This window comes from Uloborus diversus, chromosome 4, assembly GCF_026930045.1.
Source record: "Uloborus diversus isolate 005 chromosome 4, Udiv.v.3.1, whole genome shotgun sequence".
Taxonomy (NCBI): Eukaryota; Metazoa; Arthropoda; class Arachnida; order Araneae; family Uloboridae; genus Uloborus; species Uloborus diversus.
In genome coordinates, this window is record NC_072734.1 from 109,996,178 (window position 1) to 110,019,840 (window position 23,663).

A 23,663-nucleotide genomic window follows, 5' to 3' on the forward strand; every position below is an offset into this window, starting at 1 on the left:
ATTATACTGATTTTCATGACAATCGGGTTGCGTTCGACGAGCTCGACCGGGAGCGACCGGTTAGTTAATCACGTGACAGCTAATGATCACGCGCCTCCAATCAACCAATCACATGCTTAGAATGGTAGCCGCCGTGGTAACCGGTTGATCATAGAACGCTTCGGTTAGTAACCAGTTAATTACCGGTCGACCGGTGAGTTTCGTCGAACGCAACCTCGGTTGAACGGGGCAGAAGTTGCTACTCTGCAGTGCCACCTGGTGGCGAGTGGCTTCAATGAGCATATTATGCACCTTCTCCGTTACAAAATACATATATACAGCTATTTTCATAATAATCGGTCCAGGTATCAAGTGAAGCCGTGACTATACTCAAATTGTGTACTCACGCAGTTTGCAAGATCAATCAATCGCTAAAAATATCAAATAGAAAAAGTTTTAAATCCCCCCGTTGCATGAAAAGCCATAAAACAATAAAGAAAAAATTTATTTGTTCAAACTCAAGAAAAATGGCAACAGCTAACTTCTTATCAATGAGATCTTTCACGCGAATTAATTTCTGCAGCCGATAATTTTATTCGTATTTATCCAATGGATTGTGATTTAAATTGGAATAAAAAAGGAACTATCGATCGGATTTTTTTCGAACTGGTCTATAAACATTCCCAGTACCAAAAATAACAAACGGTGAAAGTTTCAGTCAAATCTGCCGGGTAGTTTTTGAGTTCATGGATGACATACAGACAAATATTCATTTATATATATATAGATATTGGCCTTAATGTATCGTAATTTTCAGAACAAATTTCCAATTTGTTCATTATGAAAAAAGTAAGTTATCTTAACTATTTCACTTTGCCCCACATTCCCCTACTTACAAGGACCCGTTGTACTTTATAGCTACAATTTACCATCCCACAAACAGAGTTCATTTCCAAAATTTTCTCATCGTAACCGTAGCCACGAACTCTGCACTGTTTCAAATCTCACAATTTCCAGCGCATACCTTTAAACAACATGTGTGAAATTTTAGTTAATTTGGTTCATCGACTGGGCCGCTGGAGCTTCATACGTTAAGGAAGTTTCTTTTGGACCGCCCTGTTGGAGCCCAAAAGTATGTGTTTATAAAGTAAAGAGCTACTGTATCTGCTTAATTTCAAGTAATAATAATTTTGTACGAATTTTTATTATTATTATTAGAAAACAGCAGTAATAATAAAGGAAAGCTATATGGCTAAATCTAAGATAGCATATACATGTAACAAGAAAGCAGTGGGAAGAGACTATTTAGATTGTTGAATCTATTCAATTCTAATTCCGACTACAAATGAGCAATAGATATGTTTGCAGTAAAAGTGAGGTAGTCTGTACTAAAGAAATGGAAAACAGTAACAACTGTATCATAAAGTAAACTTTTTGGTTAATTGTTCTGAATTCCACATTAATAATAATTAATAGATGCTAAATAATCAAAATAATAATAAATACTCGCCTTCATACTCTTGAAGGGGAACATGTCGAAACTGTATTTATTCCTGGGAGGTGAAGGGCACTATGTCTATATTTTAAAAATCGAGATTCAATATAATCATATTTCTCAACCTTTTCTACTTTATTCAAAGCACTACGATTTTGATAAACAAATTTTCATTTTATAAGCTTATAAATAACAAACCAGAAAGTGGAGAAATCTTCACAAAAGAAAACTTTAAACTCATCTCCTGACCAATTTTGTTTTTGTGACTTAGTGCTCTTAGTTTGTGACTTAACTCCCTGGTACAGAAATTACAGACACTTTAATATCTTACCTTTCATGTATTTTTTATCTTTAGGAATGTAAAACCCCTAACGAATATTGACCTATATTTTAAAAATTGCGCGGAGTATCATTAATAAGCCTGACGTATGCTCCTATTAAACATGCATGATTAATAATTATTTTCCTAATAATACTTGAACCTCTAGGGTAACGACACCAGTAACAGACATGCTTTAGGCATCGCTCTCAGGTAAACTCAACTTTTTGAGCCTCTTAATGTATTTAGATTTTTTAAACTATTTTCCCCTCACACAGCAACATCTTATCTAACGTTTGGCTGATTCTGGATCCTCTGAATTAGTTAATTCTGTTTTTATTTGCTCAATATCAAAAAAAGGACCGACCCCCCAGTAACAGACACCGAAATATTTAATGATACCCAAAAACAGGTTGGAAGAGGAAAGGATGAGTAATGGACAAAATTCCTTTTTTCGCTTCAAAGTATGCAAAAGTTCTTGATTTTTAGAACTAAAGCCTTATTATATTCAAATAAACATGAAACACCAGCTGACCTCGTGGTAGCTGTTCATAACCTTCCACCACTGCCTTGTTAATACTAAGTGGCTTGTAAAATTCACTCTGGTAACACTAAATAGTTGAACCGTATTCATGGGCCACAGCAAGATCAGTTTTACCCGCCTAAAATTCTTATTATTTAAATCCTAACTTATGACTGTCTGTTACCTGCCATTACCCTAAATCCTGCAAATCCAGTGATGAGCATAACAACTATTGATACGCTGTATAAAGTGATCGCTTAAAAAACACAGATCTGCTTCAGTTATGTATCTTGATTTGACGTTTTAAGGAAGTACACGAAATATCTCATTACGGAACTATATACACTACCTTACCTTTGACAAACTTCTTATCTACAGAAATTTAAATTCCTAGCAAGTGTACATTAAAATTAAAATTGGCCGAAGCGTCATTAATAAGAATGGCTTTTGCACTGGCTATTTTCTGTCATACATGATCGTCTAAATGTAGTAATAAATCCAGGAATAACAATTACTTTAAGTTTAATCATCCGCTATGATTGCCTAAAGACACGACTTTGCCTCAAGTATGCATCCTAGTTTGAAGTTATCACGAATTATCCCATTGTTGTAAGGAAAACAGAATTCTTACTTTTCCCTTTGGCGTTTTCTTGGCCAAATTTCATGTAGTACATATAGCGGTAGATCATTCTACATTGCGGCGGGCCATGTTTACTGGCTCGCCCCTGTAAACCCTTTCAGTCCACTCCTCCGCAGACGATATCCTCACTTTCGAACCATGAAGGAATTCCGGACCGCGAAATTCACTACCCCGGGGCTCACCGTTTCCGCTTGCTGCGGTCCGGCTGCGGAGAGACGGTGGTCCCATTGGTGGAGAGGGGAGGGGATGGGGTTGGCGACGACGACTGCAGCGCCATCTAGGGGACGTCGCTGCCGATCGATCTCCTGGAAAGAGTCCCGAGAGCGTATGGAATTGATTGCACGAAACGTGGCCCAGAGGATATCGTAAATATTAAATGAAGTTGAATATCATTTCACAATAAGCCATGATTGAAAAAGGGCTTCCGTCGTGATAATAAAGATTACGTGCGGAATTTTAATTTAGCATTCAATCTGATTTCTGGGAAAGGCCCAAGTTTTACTTAAATAATGAATGTGTCAAAAATATTTTATTGTTTTAAGAGCTTTGATTCGGTTCAGATTACAGATCGAAATTTATCCAACAAACTTTAGCATTATAGCATTAGAAGAAAAAAAAAACAATCTAGAATGCATGGAGTAAAGGAGATTCTACTATGATATTCCATATATTCCATTTTTTTTAAGGAAGAAAAAAAAATAAAGCAGCAAAGAAAAATCTTTCCACTTTTGTAGTATTCGGACCAATAATTTCATTTCCATGAACATTTATCCAAAAATGAAGGACAGATTGTGGATCAATGTATTAGTTTTAACTGTACATGCACAGTAATTTCTAGCTTATACGTCACCTCTTATGGAATTTCTCTCAGTTGTGCGTTGACTTTCAAGAGTCCCATCCAACAGTAAAGAAAAAAAAATTAATGCAATTTCACTCTTATTTATGCATTACTGATTCAGAACAGATATCACATGTGAGCTATTTATTTCGAAGGTGGTGGAATTTTATTTTTTAAAAAGAAAAGGAAGATAATAATGATAATTATCGATATGATCTTATGTCTCAAAATTTAAAGACAAAAAAAATCAGAATTCTTATACTTGGGAGATAAAACTTTTAGTCCTTCATTAAGTAAACTTATTATCGAAACGCATTATACCTTAAATATCTCGTAACAAAAAAAAAAGGACGTCTAACAAAGGATAACTTTTTGGTAATGAAAGCTAATAATTTTGCGAAAAATTCAACTTTGTAGTCATAAATTTTGAAACGGGCGTATTAGGCGACATAGTACAAAAATGCTCTTCTCGAAACGAGTCCTTTTACAAAATAACAGCACGTTTTTTGTTTGTTTGTTTTTACTGAATCGATAATTCAAAGTTTTTGTTTAATAAATTCCAAGGTTTAGTAACATCAGTGTCAATGATTTCCCCAGTCAGTTTTTGTTTTGAAACCCTTTTAGCATGTTTCTAATTAACGGACGAATAACAGCTGAACAAAATAAAGAAGAGCTGAACGGAACAAAGAAGAGCTGAACGAAACAAAGAAGAGCTGAGCGAAACAAAGAAGAGCTGAGCGAAACAAAGAAGAGCTGAACGAAGCAAAAAGAGCTGAACGAAACAAAGAAGAGTTGAACGAAACAAAGAAGAGCTGATAATTTTGTTCCAATATATAAACCAAAGCAGTGGCGCCACAGGAATTTCTCAAAGGGGAAGTTCAGGTTCGATGGTCCACCTTCTCATACAATACTCTAACATGCATCCAAATATATAATTTTAATTTTGTCGATTGTCGGAAAAAAAAACATTTAAAAAAAATATTGAATACATACTTAAAATTAGATTATAAAATAAATTTATGAATAACAAATATTTCCTTAAAATATAAGAAAGCAAAGAAATGAATGTATGTTAAAAATAAAAACAAAAAAGTAAAATCATCATTTTAGAACAACAATTTATGTTCACCATACAGTTCGATTTTGCAGGGAAGGAAACAAAAAATAATTTATACATTTTTTCGTTTATTAAATCTGAAATTATTGTTACCTTTGCTTGGAATTATTTGATGTACTACATACATAATAATATATTTCATTAAAAAAGTTGCAAGGGTCAAGGGAGGGGTCCAAAACCCTCCCCTTGTGTGCGCCACTGAACCAAAGGAAAAAATGCATTCCTTAATTTTTATCGTTTTAGCTTTAAGTGCATCATGCTGGAAAACATTTTTCTTCATGATAACTTCATACTGGTAAATATCGATCATTTGACAGAGTGCAAATCCCACCGGACACAAACTTGTTTAGCCAATCAGCAGCTTAAGATTAATGCGGTTCAAGTGAGCCAGTCTTCTACCCAAGGGATGAAAACAAAAACATAGGAACCATTTCTTATAGAGTTGCTTTAAGGGAATTTTGTTTCTGAAACGTCTGCAGTAGTTATTTATTATTTTACCAAGAAACAATTTTGATTAAAAATATTACTAGCCCTGGTCAAGACCGAAGTTTTCGTAGAAATTGAGTTCAACGTTTGAAACAGGTTAAAGTGCAATACTGTATTTTTGCAAGATTGTCAAACACTACTGACATTGTTTTAATTCCATGCATTATATATTTTTATTCCTTTCTATTTTTAGTCAGTTCGAAACGAACAATGTAGGGTAACGGCACCAGTAATAGACAAGGGTCCAGCGACAGACAGTCATAAGTTTGGATTTAAATAATAAGAATTTCAGGTGGGCAAAACTGATGTTGCTGGGGCCTATGAATATACGGTGTAACCATCTAGTGTTAGCAGACTGAATTCTATGAGTCAGTTGGTATTCACAAGGCAGTGGTGAAGGTTATGAACAGCCACCACGATGTCAACTGGTGTTTCATGCTCATTTGAATTAAATAAGGCTTTAGTTCTAAAGAACTTTCGCACATTTTGAAGAGAAAATGGTAATTTTGTCTAATTAGTCATTCTTTCCTCCTCCTATCTGTTCTGGGTATCATCAGATTTTTCGGTTTCTGTTGCTGGAAGTCGGACCTTTTTACGAAATTGAGCAAATAAAAATAGAATTAGCTAATTCAGAGGATCCGGAAGCAACCAAACGTAGGTGAGATGTAGTAGCATGAGAAAAAAAATAGTTTTAAAGTCTAAATACAGTAAAAGGTTCAGAAAATTGAGTTCACCTGAAAGCGATTTCTTAAGCATGTCTGTTACTGGTGCGGTCACCCTATGTCTCAGTTTGTAAATGCAAGTTAATATTTTATACAGTCATTCGTTGTTCAAAAATATTAACAGCATTGTATAACATTGTCAAATATTTTGTGAAGTCAAATTAGACATTAAAATTGTAAAGCGCGATGTACTTTTAATGTTTTAGCATGGTGTTTGGACCAGTTAGGATAGCGTATATCAAAGTTAACAGTTTCGAAAACGATAGAAAAAAAAAAAAGACTACTTTCAGTTCTCAAGTTATAACTCATAAATAATGCATTTTTGATACTGTTATTTGAGATTTTAAAGTACATTAAGTTTTCAATACTTAAAGGTTAACTGATAAGCTGTACCATTAATATTTTTTGAGATATAGCACTTAAAAGACGGTTATTATTTCGAAGTAACGAACATTTTATGATTTCATCTCTTTTCTGGCCAAATAAAGACCTAAACTCGTATATGACAAAAAGAAACGTTTTTTTGTTATGTAAAATGTTCGTTAAAAATGTTATCATCATTTTTTTAATGTCTTGAAACATAACCGCACGTGGATTATTAAAAATAATAATACTTATTATTATTTTATTATTATTAAAAATAACAATAAAATAATAATAAGTAAAGTCTTAGATTACCTGGAAAATGATAAATTTGGTTGCATTTACTCATATGATTTTACAGATCTTTTCACAAGTATTTCTACCTCTAGTCTTAAAGAAGTTCTTATGTTGAAATTATGTTTCATTGGCGATTATTTGACTAAATAAAAGTTAGGGGACCTAGGACCCGTATAAAAAGTTAAATTTATTTTTTTACTTATTTTAATTTTTGCTTCAAACTTTCAATACCTTAACTCTGCATCTGATTTTGAACATTTTTGCTATCGAAAGTATGCATCAAGGTCTAACGGTTACGAAAACAGAGGTCTAGCAGGTTAAAACGGAACACTCTGTATAAATCAGGGGTGAATTCGTAAATTGTACAGTACCGGAACAACAATGCGAAATAATTTAATCATGATAAATTTTAAGTGCAAACGGAATATTTTTTTATTTTCAGTGAAACAGTACCGGTACAACGTTTTGGCATCAAATTATCCCTGATAATGTATTTTTTAAATTAATTTATTCGTCACAGAAAATGCTGAAACTAGGTGGTTGTCGACATTCCTATAACACATCATTTAATACCTGTTACTGCTCCATTATCATCTTTACTAATAATAAAGCTCAAAGTCTCTCTGTCTGGATGTCTGTAGGATGTCTGTGACGCGCATAGCGCCTAGACCGTTCGGCTGATTTTCATGAAATTTGACACAAAAATAGTTTGTAGCACGGGGGTGTGCATCTTGAAGCGATTTTTCGAAAATTCGATTTTATTCTTTTTCTATTTCAATTTTAATAACATTTTCCGGAGCAAAATTATCATAAGATGGACGAGTAAATGACAAAATTTTCATGACGAGGAATGGGAGAGCGAATGAACATAGCCAATTGGCGAGAAATTTATCATCCATTATTTGTAAATATACAGGCGAACCGAATGACCTCTTACTTTTCAACTACAGGCAAAGCCGTGCGGGTACCACAAGTTAATAATAAAGCTGAAAGTCTTTCTGTCTGGATCTCTGTCTGGATCTTTATGACGCGCAATAGCGCCTAGACCGTTCAACCGATTTTCATGAAATTTGGCACAAAATTAGTTTTTAGCAGGGGGGTGTGCACTTTAAAGTGATTTTTCGAAAAATCTATTTTGTTTAGCTTCTATTCCAATTTTAAGAAAATTTTACCGAGTAAGTTATCACAGCGTGGAATAGTAAATTACCAAATTATCATAACGTGGAACCGTAACATGAGCAAGCAAATGAATACAGCAAATTGGAGGGAAATTCATCATCCATTATTTGTAAATATACAGGCGAACCAAATTACCTTTTAATTTTCTACTACGGGCAAAGCCGTGCGGGTACCACTAGTCAAAGAATAAATTTAAAGGCTTATTACAAACTTCCGTTTAAATGGGGAAAATGCTACGAACTCTCAAGATTAGTTATGGTTTAGTCTATTTTCTATTCTTAAGAACGGCACTAAAATTATCTGTATTCTCTATGCTAGTCAGCTATATATTTTTGAATTACTAATGGAATTTGTTTGACGAAAACATAGTTTCCTGACACCTGAGTTTCTTCCCATAACCGGTCGATAATGGAGAAGAAAGAAATATCAAACGATGTTCCGGCATTCCATTACGACTTTTGAGCAATTTATCTCCCTTAACGGTTTTTCTGAAGCAACTCTTTTTTTTAACAGAATTCTAAAGTTCTAAAAGTGTGGTAACGTACTCCTTGCTTTACCATAAAAAAACTTTTCCGTACAACTTTTAAACGCAAATGCATATTTTGTTTACATATCGTAACAAACAACACAACGTATCGCACAACACACACGTAAGTATATATATGCATTATGTTAATGGGAATGGAATGGTTATTCGTTTTGGCACTGAACTCGCTCAAATATTTTGTGAAAAATTCGTCTTTCCGTCTTTTCAGAAAAGTAGCTCTACTTTTCTATTATGCACGAATTGTTTCACAATGGGGTTGTTTCCATCAGTCAAAAGTACTACGTTTAGTCACTGAAGTTGATAGAATGAACAAAAAAGATAACATAGAGTGAGAAAAATCTTTTATTTTCAAAACGTTTAATTTTTTTATTAATTTTTTTAAGTGTCCGATTTTTTGAATAAGGCGTGGTCTTTATAACGTCAAAGGTGATGAACTTTTGCGCGTACTCCACTGTCGCGCTGAATGCCTACACTTGCTGTCTACCGCGTTTACAAATCATGATAATTCAGAAGCAAATTAAACATTGCACTTGACGCTTGCTATCAACCGTATTGTCGCCATTACATGTGAGCAAAGAAGCGAATTAAATATTGTGCTCTGCGCTAATGGCATTTCATCACTTGCGGTGTCTTGTGTAGAAGCGTAAAAATTGAAATTGAATCTGCGTACCGAGTAAAATATTTTTAAAAAAATATTAAACTTTGTCAAAATACTTAAAAAATGGCAAATCCAACGTATTTATTCATGCCATTTCAGAAAAAAAAACTTTTAAAATTTCGGAAACGAGTCAATTGTATTTCGACCCTGAGAAGCCTTTTTCTTGTAATTATTTTCAATATTATAAATATATGCCACAAAAACTTGCAAAACAATAATCAAAAACAATCGACTTACTATCTCTTCCAGGAGTTTTTGGGGTTGTGTTCTCCTCCCAGTAATCTGTAAAGATAAGTATTAGAAATTAAACATCATTGATGCCGGAAACGTCAAAGATTACTGTCTAACCACAGATTGTATGGAAAGGCAAACATCCGGTTTACACGCGGAAATGGAAGCATCTATTAGTTTTCAGGGATGTCAGATTTTAAGATGTATGTTAGCCTCTAAATTAAGCAGAGTCTCATTCAAATGAGCGCATAAAATTTTTATTTTTCCCCTCATTCAGATGGAGTCGCCTTAACTGGATGTTTGCCAATTCCATACAATCCGTGGTCAGACAGTACTTACATACTGTAAATTCAAAGAAAACTAGTAACCATATTTCGTTATAACATTTAAAATAACCAACTTTATTTCAGGATTGAACAAATAGCCCTTGTGCTATGCTATTTTGAAAAGTTAGCGTTAAAGTGACAAAATAAAGCATGCTTTAGTACAGTACTTTTAGTTTTAACATTAAAAATAAAATCAATACTTAAAAGACATCAAATACTTTTTTTGCTCTATTTTCATTTAGATGAGGAATTACAGCTAATAAAGGAGAAACTTATAGCATGAGTGCATTACAAATCTACTTTCCCACAAACATATGAGTTTTAATGAGATTAATTAGTGTAGTGTAGCTTCCCTAAAAGTAAATTGGAATCTTTACATTCAAAGCGTTCAATACCTATTCTTATCAGTGAGATAAATGAATAATTTTGAACTGAACATGAGCTGGAAATAATGACATTTGATTTCATATGCATACATTATAAAATACAAAAAAAAAAAAAAAAAAAAAAAAAATACCTCCGCTGCCCAAAGAAAGAATCTCATAAAGGAGGGAATATGAAATTAAAATAAGCCAATGTCAGAAGTAGGTCATATTTTTTAATATGCATCCTCTTATATTATTCCAAATAAACATTTTCTTAAACAACATTTCTTATTAGATTTTTTTTTAATTTTGCTTTAAAAAATAGTGCGAGAAATCTGGGGTGCCAGGTCATCCAGGTGACTAAAAAAAAAAAAAAAAACTATCAGCTAGTTCTTTCAAAACAAAAATCTTTTGGATGTCATTTTACACTTAGTTTTCCCATATATTTTGAGAAATAAATTTCTCTGGTGCCTAATTTTTTTCTAATTTTTTCCTAGCTTCTAAGATTTTATAACTTTTGTCTTTTATTAGTTATATTTTTTAATTCCTTTTATTAGATAATATAACATTTTATTCTAGTTGATAATAAACATATAGTTTAAAGACAATGGATTTGATGAAGTAGATGACCACAACAGACAGAGGGATGGTTGCACAAGTGTTTAAAAGGCACAGATTCATTGAAGAGAATTAATTCAATTGTCGAATATTTTTTCTTATTAATATTTGTCACATAAAACTGCTTGTTCGTTACACTTCAAATATGCCAAAATTTGTTCTCATTCAATCACGTTGTAACGTATGATTTTCGTTTTAAATGTTTGTTCCTCTGTAATACTTTTATGATCAAATTGACTGTCATTTGTTAACACTTGCTGTTAAAGTATTTAAAGTAATTTAATAAAAATTTAATGCAGAATAAAAGAGTGGTTAACATGTATTGCAATAAAACGCACCCTCTAAAGTAATGTTTGACAGCTTCTGACACACTGATTACGTCCATCAAATTCTTTCCAAAACGTAACGAATTTTTCTGTACAAAAGAAAAGTCCAGCAGAAACGTCATACTAAGATTTATTTTCCTTTTTATTTACTCTTCCGATTCTGAAACAAATAACAGCGCAATCTTCAATTTCATTATCTAGCAGACCGTAAAAATTTTATGAGCAATCTGCCGGCTGCTGTTATTTTGTTCCAACTGAAGCATTTGCTTCAAAAGATTTGAACTTTTAATGACTACGCATTTAAAAGACAATCTTTTGTGTCTGAAGATATTCACTTCTTTTGTTTGTCCGACTCATTTTTAAGACAAAATACTATCATTAAATTTAAGTACTATTCACTTGTTTCTGAAGCAGTTTATCGAAGAAAAAAGCAGTTTTATAAATGAAAAAAAAAGAAAAAACATTATTTTTTTACGAAGGTTTAATAGTTGATTTATCTTACATTAAATTATTCTTACATTTTGTGTTTTGTTCTAACGATAGTAACTGGCAAATACTTTCTTTTAGTTTTTTAAAAGTATTTAGTTTCACGAAATACAGCGCATAAAATACTCTTAAAAGGCAAAGTTAGGATCTAACCGTTATTAACTGAGGCTGTTGTTACGAAACGGATTTCTAACAGACATGAAAAAAGCATTTTAAAGTAATGTAAATAGAAAAAACAAATAGATATTTTGTCTTTATCTGGTGGTGTATTTTAAGTAACCTATACGAAGTCCAGAAACGCATAGTAAAATTTTAAAAGGTTTGCAATTTAGTAGGGGAATGCGGGGCAAAGTAAAATGGCGGGGCAAATTGAAATGGTGAAACATTTATTCTTCTTTAAGCGTCACCTATCTGGAAATATTTTAACTATGTATTAGCACATGTAGTCTATCCCAGACCGCCGAAGATTAGAGCATATGATAATACAGGCAACTTTCAAAAAGTGATACCCGTATTGTAATATTTTGCTGTAATAAAAAGAAATCGTCATTATAAAAAGATAAATTTCTTGCTTTTACCATTTTAAATAGTAATTGAGACCTTCTAATATTTGGTGCAGTATTTATTAAGTTCATATTAAGCTTATTTGTATTTTAAATATTTTATACGATAAGTCAAGTACATGTGGGAGGCAAAGTGGATGGGACGAAGTGAAATAGTATATTTTGTTCACTCACTCAATCATTTCACTTACGACACGTATGTATTTGTTGATTAATTTAGTTACATTCTTCCATTTAGTAATTCGCTTATTTCTTCATTCATTCGCTTTTTTTTATTCATTCACTCTTCTACTCACTCGTTTTATTTCCTTCGTACATTAATTAATTAATTTATTTATTTAATTATTTGTTTACGGTTTCATTATCGTTTCATTTATTTATTCGAACTTTTATTTACTGATCCATATGATCTAAAATATTTTTTACTAGCGGCCCGTCCCGACCTTGTTCGGGTTAAAAAGCGATCTATCTTTTAAAAATATTATGTAGGTACTGTTATTTTAAAATTTAATAGCAAGCAACATTTTTTGTTTCGTTTTTATGAGGTTTGAAACAAATTGATTTACCTCATTTCCTGCTCAAGAGTAACCAACACATTATTCCCACTGAGCAATATAATCTTCCCATATGTAAAGTTCATAAGAACTTTTTACTGGGATTTGCAATCACTTAAATTGGAAAAGGAAATATGCAAGGACCATAAGGATGCAAGGAATATGAGCCAACTAATCTGCTTCAGGTGATGTCAGAATAACACTCTAAGTCAAAATCATACTATTCCGTAGTGATTTTAACTGGGATTGAACTCCATTGCGCAATAAAATTGTTGGAATATTGCCTTTAATTTAAAAAGCACGAAGACTCGGGGAGTTAAGGTAATTAAGGAATTCTTTTAGATGACACATGGCGTTGGTGGCCAGAAACTATAGCCCTCTCTCATATCCAATGTAATTTTTTTGACAGTCTTGGTTTGAGGATAAACATTGAGGATCAAATCATTCAGAGAGAATTTCTCACCTCATCTATTTTGATAAGACACCCTTTTCCAATCATTTTTACGTACTTGTCATTAAATACTCAACTAATACTTACCACCATCTCCGAAACGGGCTCTTATAGTCGTTCTTGAGACATAGAGATTGTAAAGGGGTCGACTTTAATCAAAGTGTATCTGCACGCGTTCCTCTAGGGTACCCCATTAAGATAATGGCCAAAGTCAACGTCAAATACGAAGGTGACATCTCTCATAATTTTGTATTAAAATTCGTGACCTTTTGAAGCTCTATCTGCGTCTTTATAGTCGAAGAGTGGCTCATCGAACATTCGTCCCACATTATGAGACCACCTCTTGAAGAACTTCTCCCAATTCCCCTTTTTTTCTTGTGGAACATACAAATCTTACTGAAAGATATTTTAAAAGTAATTAAAAGTGAAATGGTCAGTTTTTCCACCAAAGTAAAACCCTGGCAGTTCCGGGAATAATCATCGCAAAAGCTTATTGATCGAGCTTTGGCTAGTGTTGAATTCATTAAGTTTTTCCATTTCCACTGGGAATGCCGATAAACATTAATTTGCGATTCAGATTTTTTTTCAATTGTTTTTAGTTGATTTCTTGCTGCAGTGGCAAACAAAAGTCTCCTATTGAGTTTCCGCTTCGTTATATTCTGAATATACCTGCCTTGCTTTCACTATTCGAGTTGAACCGAACCATTGCTTCGGTCACGTCTGGTCAATGCTAATCCTGTATTAGCTACCAGTTTGTTTGGCACTCTTGGCTTCCTTAAGAGGTTTTCCACCTCCAGCTCAGTCACTCCTACGCCGGGCTGACGAGTGCTAATAAGCACGAAACTGCAGTTCCTGGAATTGACCGAGGGATTGACTTGACTGCTGGAATTGACTGAGTTGGCGGTGTATTTCATGTATTTCTGCCTTAGCTCTGGCTAATGGGCGTTAACTTACTGAACATTTTTTGCAGCGTTTAAGATTTTCTCTGAAAAGAGCTCTCGAGGTTTGCTTCATGGCTCGAACCTACGCCCACTGGATCGCGAAGCCCGCAGTTTCAGGTCGAGCCACCGTGGCCACGCCTATTCTGCGTTCCAAGCATTTTATATTATAATGTAAATTTTCCCGTTTTCATAACATTTTTTATTTCTGCTCCACTCATATTTGTCATAGCGTGACGTTATGTAGCCTATAGCCTTCCTCTATTCAACACAAAAGAACTTTTCAATTCGAACCTGTAGTTCCCGAGATTAGTGCGTTCAAACAATTAAACTCTACAAAACTATAATATTAGCATAGATTCCAACGAAAAAAAAAAAAAAAAAGAAACCACCGAAATGATGTGAATTTGCAACCCAACAGATGCTGCCACCTGCGGCAACCTTTCTATGTTCGGCACTGGTTGGGAGCAGTTACAGGAAATGAAAAAGCACAAAATAATATTAACTTAATCAGAAACTTATATTTAAAATCATTTTTAAGACATTATCTTACTCTTTATGAAGTTTTAAAGCAATATATCGTCGCAAAAAAGACGAATGAGCGCAACTCAAAAAAATCGAAAAATGAGTTATGACTATCACAGAAATGTCCAAAGTCGATTTTATAACTTTACGAATGGGCGTATCTCTACATTCAATAGTAACAAAGTTACAGTCCCTCACACTGGTGGCGGTTCCCAAGCGATGCAGTAAACTGGAAATCTTAAAATCGGTTTTCTGCAAAATGCCTAAAATAAGATACGCCCATTCGTCATTTTAGCTACGATATATTAAGAATACTCTTCGCGCCGAAATTGGTTTCGCGTCGAAACGACACGCCGAACTTTCCAATTTTGAGTAAAAACATTAAAATGTTGTTTTCATTTATCCCAACAGACAGTATTCAGGAATAAAATTTTTCAATTACCTCTGGATGTTCTATCTCCACCTCCGCTGCTGCTGCTTGTGGACTGACTCTCTTCGGCATTCCAATCGTTCTCTGCAAAGAAAGTTAGAACTTTGTACATACCAGTCGACGATTGCTGAATTTTTTTGTTACATGAAACACATTTTTATACACTGTAAAATCAATTCAGAAACTTTCCTGGAAAATAATCAGCAGCTAATGTGCTCAATTTCTGCAAGCAACATATCTTGCAAAAAATAGAAATGTTCCCGCTAAAATTCAGTCACGTTCCTGAAATCATCCTGGAATCTTTGAAGAATTCAGTCATCTTCCCGGTTAAAGCCAGTGCTGTCTCTAGGACCTTCAGAGAAAACTTAGGTAAGTTTAATATAACTGCTTGGCACCTTCCTGCTTTTCCATGAAAGCTGCAAAAGCATTATTGCAAACATGCCCAAAGCTAAGACAGAATTACAAGCAAGTACCATGCATCTATCTCGCCTGCAATTATTGTAAAAAAATGGAATCCAGATACTTCTTCGCTCTCTTTGGGAACTTAGTCAATCTGAACAGACCGCAAACGAACAGATACACTTAATACACTAGTGTGCAAAAATTAAGGACGAGACGGTTGTTTCAATATAACTTTGTACAAAAGTTTTCCAAATCAACACATTTAATACCGTAAGATTCCCAATACGTAAGGGCATGTGTAATGTAAGCAACACTTACTAAAAGAGAAATCAGAGGGATAAAAAGAAGCTTTATTGAAAAAGTAGCATGGAGCGCAATGCGACTGATGGCCGAAACATCCCTGTGATGAGTGTCCAGCAAGAAACATCTGGTCTTTAGTAGGAGATATGATCTCCCCCGACTGCTAGGCAGGTTTCACAGCGTCTGCTTATGCTGAGAATGAGGGTCTCAATGAGTTGTTGAGGCACTGCTGCCCATTCGTCTTGCAGCGCCAATCGAAGCTCCCGAATCGTTACTGGTGGTAAGGTACGAGCTGCCAAGCGTCTGCCTAGAAAATTCCATATATGCTCGATGGGATTGAGATCCGGAGATCGTGCCGGCCAATCCGTACGTTCAATATCTTCACTCTCTAAGAGCTGTTCGGCAGCTACTGTGCAATGACATGGTGCATTGTCGTCCATGAAAAGGAACTGCGAACCCATAGCGCCTCTAAAAAGACGCACATATGGAAGAAGAATCTCGTTACAATAACGGGTCCCTTTGACTGAACCTGCGTCGAAGATGTGAAGGTCTGTACGACTACCAAGCATGATGCCTCACCAAACGAGAACACCGCGACCTCCATACCTGTCCCTTTCAATGATGTTCGAGAGATGATTGCGACTTCCCCGCTCTCTCCAGATGAGTATGCGATGAGAATCGCTACTCAGACTGAATCTGCTCTAATCTGTAAAGAGTACTCGTCCCCATTCATTGCCTCTCTAAGTCCGGTATTCCCGGCACCACAAAGAACGCCTTCTCCGATTGGCAGACGTTGTTAGAGGTAAAGCCCTCGATCCACGCAGTCTTCCGGCCACGTCCAGTCGCCTGTGTCGTGTGTCTGGCGATTTCTCCCGCTGTCTGCCGCCTGTTTCTTCTGGCCTGTAAGACAATATACCGGTCATCTGCGGGTGTAGTTCTCGTGGACGATCACTACTGAATCCCCGGATAGTTGTTCCTGTAGTTTGAAATTGTCTCCCGAGTCGTGAAACGATGCTGTGAGCAATTCCAAACTCTGCATCCACACTTGTCACACTGCGGCCTTCCTCCAACTTCCCAATGATTCGACCTCGGGTAAAAGCATCCAGATGTCGTCTAACCGATTGATTATTCGCCATTTCTCGCTGAGGCAGCAACTCAGTGTGATTTTAACTGCTATACGGCGTGCAATCTCTTTGCCAGAAATACTGATCTTACACCGACAACATGCTTTATACTACTCAGACACTCCCCCATTACGTCTGCCTGCATATCTGCGCATGTGCTACCGTACATCACCTTACTTAATCTCCTGATTGGTCTTTCTGTCCGCTCTGCCTCTTCGTTCAGCTGATATGCTAATTTTTCGACTTCGTCCTTAATTTTTGCACACCAGTGTAAATACGTTAAGTTAATTTTTAAACTAGCAGTTAAAAATATTGTGCACAACAGTGAGAAATCTGTATTCGCGCAGCTTGAAATAATTCAGGAACTGTTTTGACGAAAATACTTGATTTTCACAGAAAGCGGATAAAATCCTGTGAAACTCCGAAACGTTCGACGGAAATAATCAGTAACGATTTTTTTTTTTTTTTTTTAACGGTGATATGGAAAAGCAGTTGAAACTGGGGCTGTGGAGTCGGAGTCGAGATGATTTTTGGGAAAAGAGTTGGATCTGGGAAGGGAAGGCTTTAACAATCCAATAATCTAAATTAGTCATTTTCTTTCAGTGTCCGTAACCCTTCCAGGGAAAAAGAGTCGGAGTTGGACTGATTTTAGGGCAAAGGAGTTGGAGTCGGGATCGAAAGCTCTATAGTTCCAGGACTCTTAATGGGTCATATTCTCTCCGACTTTACAGCCCTGATTGATACTTAAGGCTGCGCTCTGCTTGGTTTTAATATGCTTATGCAAAGCCATTTTATTTTTTATGTTATATATCTTTCACCTGAAGATGAGCTTCGCAATAATAATAATAATAATAATAATAATAATAATAAATAAAATAAAATGGTATATAAAAGTTCGTAATGGATTTTTAATTTTTTAAAAACGTTATTGGATCTATATGTAGATTCTTTTCTTCAAAAATACAATTGTTGAACTAGCTTTCTAGTGAAAAATATTGTGTTAAAATTATAGCATCCCCACTCTCCCTATTGTTTATTAATTTTATAGTTAATGAATTGCTATTTCTCTGTTTTGCAAATTCATGTTTCTTTTCCCATATTAAGTCTCAAAATTATTTCCATAATAAATATTTGTTATTTTTTTCTCATAAGAAGCCCGTTTTGTTTTTGAAAAAAAAGTACTTTAACTGTAGAATCGAAGCATAAAAGAAAAGGGAGGCGACGATTTGCGATAATTTATGGCAGCAAAAAGATCTTGGAACACGAAAAATCATTCCTTCCGAAGAACTTTGTATAATCCTTGTGTCGTGCATCGATTTTAGAACTGCATCCAAAGTAATGGAAAACTACTCTCCCAACCTTGAACACCTCTTTCTTTTATATTATGAGTTGCAGTTATGAGTTTCCATTTCCCGCTCATTTTTCTAGTACTGTAATATTTTCCTTTCTCTTTTTTTTTATTTCTTCTTTTATTTATTGGAAATATGCTGTGGCACTTTTTCTTCTTTTTTAATATTTATTGTGCTTTGGCACTATTGCAAAGGTTTTTAGTCAGACCATCACCCCCTTTTCATGGGCAAAAAAATGTCCAGAGACCTTCTTCTTTATACCAGATACTAACATATTAAGAAATAAATAAATACCTCAATGCTGAAATGTAAAAGGTAACTAAACGCTGCATAAAATGCAGAAATCTGTTGCAAATAAATAGACACTTGTTTCAGTGTTACAAAGAAGCATAAAAAAAATTATGTACTGACATTTCAATCCCTTTGTCGTTTTTTTTTTTCATTCGAAAGTTTACTCTTTTTGCATTAAAAAGGGTGCGCCTTTAACCCTAAAACACCAGTAGTCATTTTTTTGTGCCAATGTTCTTATTTTATGCGTTATTTATCTATTGGCAAAATATTGTTTCCTAATATCTATACTTACATGTGTATGTACGGGTGGCAAGAAATAACTTGGAAACACATGATACGACCAAACTTCAAAGCGAATATGAATAGATTATTTCGTCTAAATATTCACAAACTTTCAAAGTGGCTACCTTTAGCCTTAACACAGTGCTTTAAACGTATCACAAAATTTTCAGTTTTGGGCCGCAATTTACTCACCCCATTACCATATTTTATCCCATTCCTTGCACAAGGATTTCTTCACGCATGCCAAAGTTTTATGAGGTTTAGCCCACACCCTTGTCTCTAAGAGATGGACCCAACAAAATAATCCATTGGGAAAAATCCAAATCTGGGGAATACGGTGGCCTTTCTTGAACTCCAGTGAAGTCTGGAAAATGTGTCTTGCGCCAAGCGGAAACCTGTTGGAACGCGTCCATTTTTGTTTCTGAAGAACTTTTGCGATCAAGGTAAGACAACATTTTCCGAAACAATTTCGCGATATTGTTCCTTGGTTAATCTTTATTTCTTGATCAACATAAACTAGTGGTATTTTCCCACTAGCACATATCCCACCCCAAATCGTTACAAGTTGAGGTCGTTGACGCCGTTAGTGCAGTGCAAGAAAGTCTTAGAGACAAGGGTGTATGTTAAACCTCTTAAGTTTTGGCATCCCCCCCCCCCAAAAAAAAAATCCTTATGTAAGGAATTTAATAAAATATCAGTTGCGGTCCATAGGCGAAAATTTTGCGACACGCTTAAGGCTAAACGAAGCGTTTTTGGAAATTTGTAAATATATTAGACTAAATAATGTATTCATATTTATTTTGAAGTTTGATCGTATTATTTTCATTAGCATTGAAATTATAATGTATCTCGTGTGTCCAATTTATTTCTTGTCACCCTATGCGAACGAGGGCCAAAAGAAAAAAAAAATTAAACATCCACTAAATGTAACAAAAGAAAAAAAAACTGTTGACGTTTTTTTTTTTTTTTAACTAAACACAATTTAAAAGCTCGGCAGATGTTTAAGGTTGTCTGAGTTTTGACGATTTATTAATGTTGAATTCTAATTTTATTGGCATTACGTGTAGTGCTGTGCAATCTGCTTCTTTACTGAGATAGATAATTATCTAGTAGATACAACATTAAAACCTACCATCAGTTAAATACGATAAAGGAAAAGCAATTGAAAATGTTTATGCTCCAGCCCAATTGCTCGTCAATTTAGCTTTGAAACTCAAACTCTTTGCCATCTTATGTTTTTGTTGTTTTTCAAAAAGTTGCGAACTTTGAAATTAAATGTCACCGAACTTCTTACAGCTACAATAAAAATAAAACCACTCCTTGAAAGCTAGTTTTGTGCTCTTTAATTTATCAAGCAGTGATTTTACACACAAGTAAATAGTTCTTCAGATACAGAAAAAAAAAAAAAACTAAAATCCAAGATTGCGGTGAGAGTTCCCCCTGCTTGAGTTTCTTGTCCTATTTTGTTAGCCACAAGAATATTTCTCTTATGGTATTTATGAACAAAAAATGTTTTGCTTAAAAAAACGAAAACGATGGATGCAGAAATTTGCATTGGTATCTTATACTATCAATATATGTATATAATACATATACATATATTACATATATTATATATATATGTATATAATACATGTATATAATACAATATATGTATGTAAGGGGGTAGTCATTGGGAAAAAAAAAGACAAGTTTCTATAAAAAGTAAAACTAAAGCGTGAAGAACAAACATGGCGGCAATAAACGATATTTTCTGTTTTCGACTAAGTAGAAAACAGACTTGTCGCCTAGCGCCAATACTCTTCTTATACACTCTTACCTAGTTCCACAAGGAAATAGAATGCTTAAAAACTAATAAGTTAATTAATTAAAAGCAAAAACAAATAAATTGATAAATTATGGGAACTATCATTCTCTAAGAGATTAACTATCTTCAATAGTTTTTACTTTTAATTAAACAAGATTAACTCCTGAAAATTGATTTATTGCTCTGTAATTAAGCCAAATATCTTCGAGACAAAAATCGATGAAAAGTAATTAACTAGGAGTGAAATCACCTGAAAAAGTACCTGAATGCCAGGGTAAACATCCGAGACGAAATTAGTTTCTTTCAGATCTGATTTCTTGCTAATTATTTAAACTATCAAGACCCACCTCAACAAAAAAAAAAAAAAAAGGTGATTAGTACGTGCGTTTATTATGCACATTGTCGGTCAAATTATTGGGCCCATTTGAACCAAAAAGTCATGTTTCTTTGCATTAAAAGTTATTTAATTATTATTTTTTTTTTTTTAGATTAGAGCTACAAGATTTTTTTTTAATCGAACGAAACTAAATGACTTTTTAATATCATTTCGTTAAGAAAAAAATCTTTTGTTATTTTTTTACTTATGCAAAATGGTAGAATATTTTCATTTTATTTTTATTCGTATTGTATTTTTTTGGTTATTTACAGCGTTAACAATTCTCACATGGCTATTAAAAGAACTGAACGTTTAAATTTTGTATTTTTAATTAAAAAAGATCCTCTTTTTCAGTTAAAATAAAAGAGAATATAACTTTAAAATTTACTCAAAAAAGGATATTTATGTTACAAAATGTAGAAAGATTCATGTTCTTGAACAAAATTCTGATACGAGCCATGCTAAAATTCATTACAGACTTGTTTCCAGAAAAAGCATTTGTAAAATTTGTAAAACTGAGCCAACCAACCAAAAGAGTTTTCTTTTTTCGGGAGAGCCATTTGTTTTTCTAACTTGACCAATACTGTGCATTGGGTGATACGATAATAACAACTTTTGATTTTTAAGTAGTAGTAAAGCGAGAAAGTTGTCTTTTGATGCAAGTAGGGTTAATAAAATACTGTATCACATCTTGAGCTGCGCAAATAGGAAAAAGTATCATAAAGTTTCAATATTTGCCACATTTTCACCTTTTAAAAAAAAGGATTTCTAATATTATTTTTTTATTTCAAGTACTAAAGAAAGTAAATAACGAATGTTTGGCGTACTGATAGTTCTGCTCCTGTTATCATAATTTAAAATCTCTACCTATTTAAACATATTTTTTTTATAGAAACTGTACGAATCTGACCGGGATTAATCAGAGATCCATTTACACAGGCACAGGATAAACGAGGTGTTACTGCACTTTAGTGACATTTTTACTTTGTGCCCTTAAAGCATTTTTAAGTCATCAAGTTCCGGTTCCTGGGTATGGGTATCACAGTTAACTTTCAAAACCATAAATCTTAAGACTAACATTAAAATTACCTCAAAAAATTACGGGCACATGCAAAACGTAGATGATTCAACTCTTATTCAATAGCTTCAAAAATAACTAACTTAACTATTTATTCCTCCCCATTACAACTAAGGTAAACTTTCTCGTATAATACATTTTCACCATAAATTCATCCAATAATGCAGTAGGATAAGTCAAAAACTTTGCAGCATTTTGATGTATCTACGCATTGAAGTTAAGAAAATACTTCACTTTATTATGTTGGAGAAAATGGAACAAAGTGAAATGGTGAAATATTTACTCTGCTTTTAGCGCTACCTATCTGGCATTACTTGAACTATGTAGTAGCACATGTAGTCTATTCCAGTGACTGAAAATTTTCTTCTCAAAATTAAAGTTAATGATTATGCATGCAATTTTCCAAAATTGTTACTCATATTTAGAGATGTAAAATTTCCGGAAATTTTGAAGTGGTGGGAAAAAAATGTTTTTTTTTTTTTCGTTTTTTTCTGGAAAAATTAGAAAATATGGAAATTTTGATTTTTTATGAATAAAAATAGGGTTTCTTAATTTTTCTTGGAACATATAAAGAGTTAAGCATTGAAAAACAAATGCAATTTTAATTGCAATTCAAAATTTTAAGTATTGCTTGACTATAGTGGATAGATTTACGCGGTGGCCTGAAGTTGTGCCAATTACTGATATAACAGCAGAAATGGTAGCTCGTGCTTTCGTACAGTCATGGGTTTCTCGATTTGGTACTCCGCAAAGGATAACATGTGACAGGGGCAGACAGTTTGAATCTGAACTTTTTACGAGTCTATCAAAGATGCTTGGCATAAAATTAGCAAGGACATCGCCGTACAGACCCCAAAGTAACGGTCTGGTGGAAAGACTGCACCGACCATTGAAGCAAGCTTTGATGTGTTACAAATCCGATTGGGTTGAAGCACTTCCATTAGTGCTGTTGGGACTCAGATCTACGTTACGTGAAGACCTTGGCGCGTCCGCGGCACAGCTGACTTATGGGTCAACTCTACGGTTACTTGGGCAGTTGTATGAAGAAAAAACTTTATCTAATATGCCTGACTACGTTGCACGTCTTCAAAGACTGATTAGCTCGCTAAGTCCATCTACCCCTATTCGGCATGGTCAACAACGGATTTATATCCCTAAAGATCTGCAAAACTGTACACATGTTTTTGTGCGCTTAGATGCTGTAAAAAAATCATTGCAGCCGCCATACGAAGGGCCTTATGAGGTCCTAAAGAGAATGGACAAGAACTTTTTGATTTCGGTGAACGACAAGGAAAAGATCGTTCACATCGATCGCTTAAAACCAGCATTTTTAATTGCTGGAGATTCCAATCCAAGGACTCCTGGAGTTACAACAAGGTTTGGCCGCAAAGTACGTTTTCGTCTCCCAATGGTCTTGTGAGACTGGTGAGGCAGTCTGTGGCAACGGCCTAAACTCAGAGAAACAGCGCATGCAAATCTGGCAAAGTTTATTTAAAAGTCTCCAGCTGAGTTGGCTAGCTCGCGGTATCTGGATTGATGTGTTGTGTAAATGTTAGATTATTCCGAGATGGAACTGATTAATTTATATTTATTTCTTTTAATGGTAATGTGTTTTGTTGCAATTTACAATAAATGTTCGCTTTTACAACTGGATTACCCGTCTCTACAAATTATTCGT

The 23,663-nt window shown here is 34.3% G+C and overlaps 1 protein-coding gene across 1 annotated transcript in view; it reads right to left on the reverse strand.

Moving 5' to 3' along the window:
• Positions 1-3,001: 3,001 nt before the first annotated feature.
• Positions 3,002-23,663, reverse strand: part of LOC129220758 (uncharacterized) — a 218,787-nt gene continuing 198,125 nt past the window's right edge. The window contains exons 5-7 of the mRNA XM_054855187.1: positions 14,989-15,060; positions 9,401-9,445; positions 3,002-3,261 (exon numbers count right to left, since the gene is read on the reverse strand). Of these exons, the coding sequence (XP_054711162.1) occupies positions 3,002-3,261; positions 9,401-9,445; positions 14,989-15,060 (377 nt within the window). The remainder of the gene's footprint in view (positions 3,262-9,400; positions 9,446-14,988; positions 15,061-23,663) is intronic.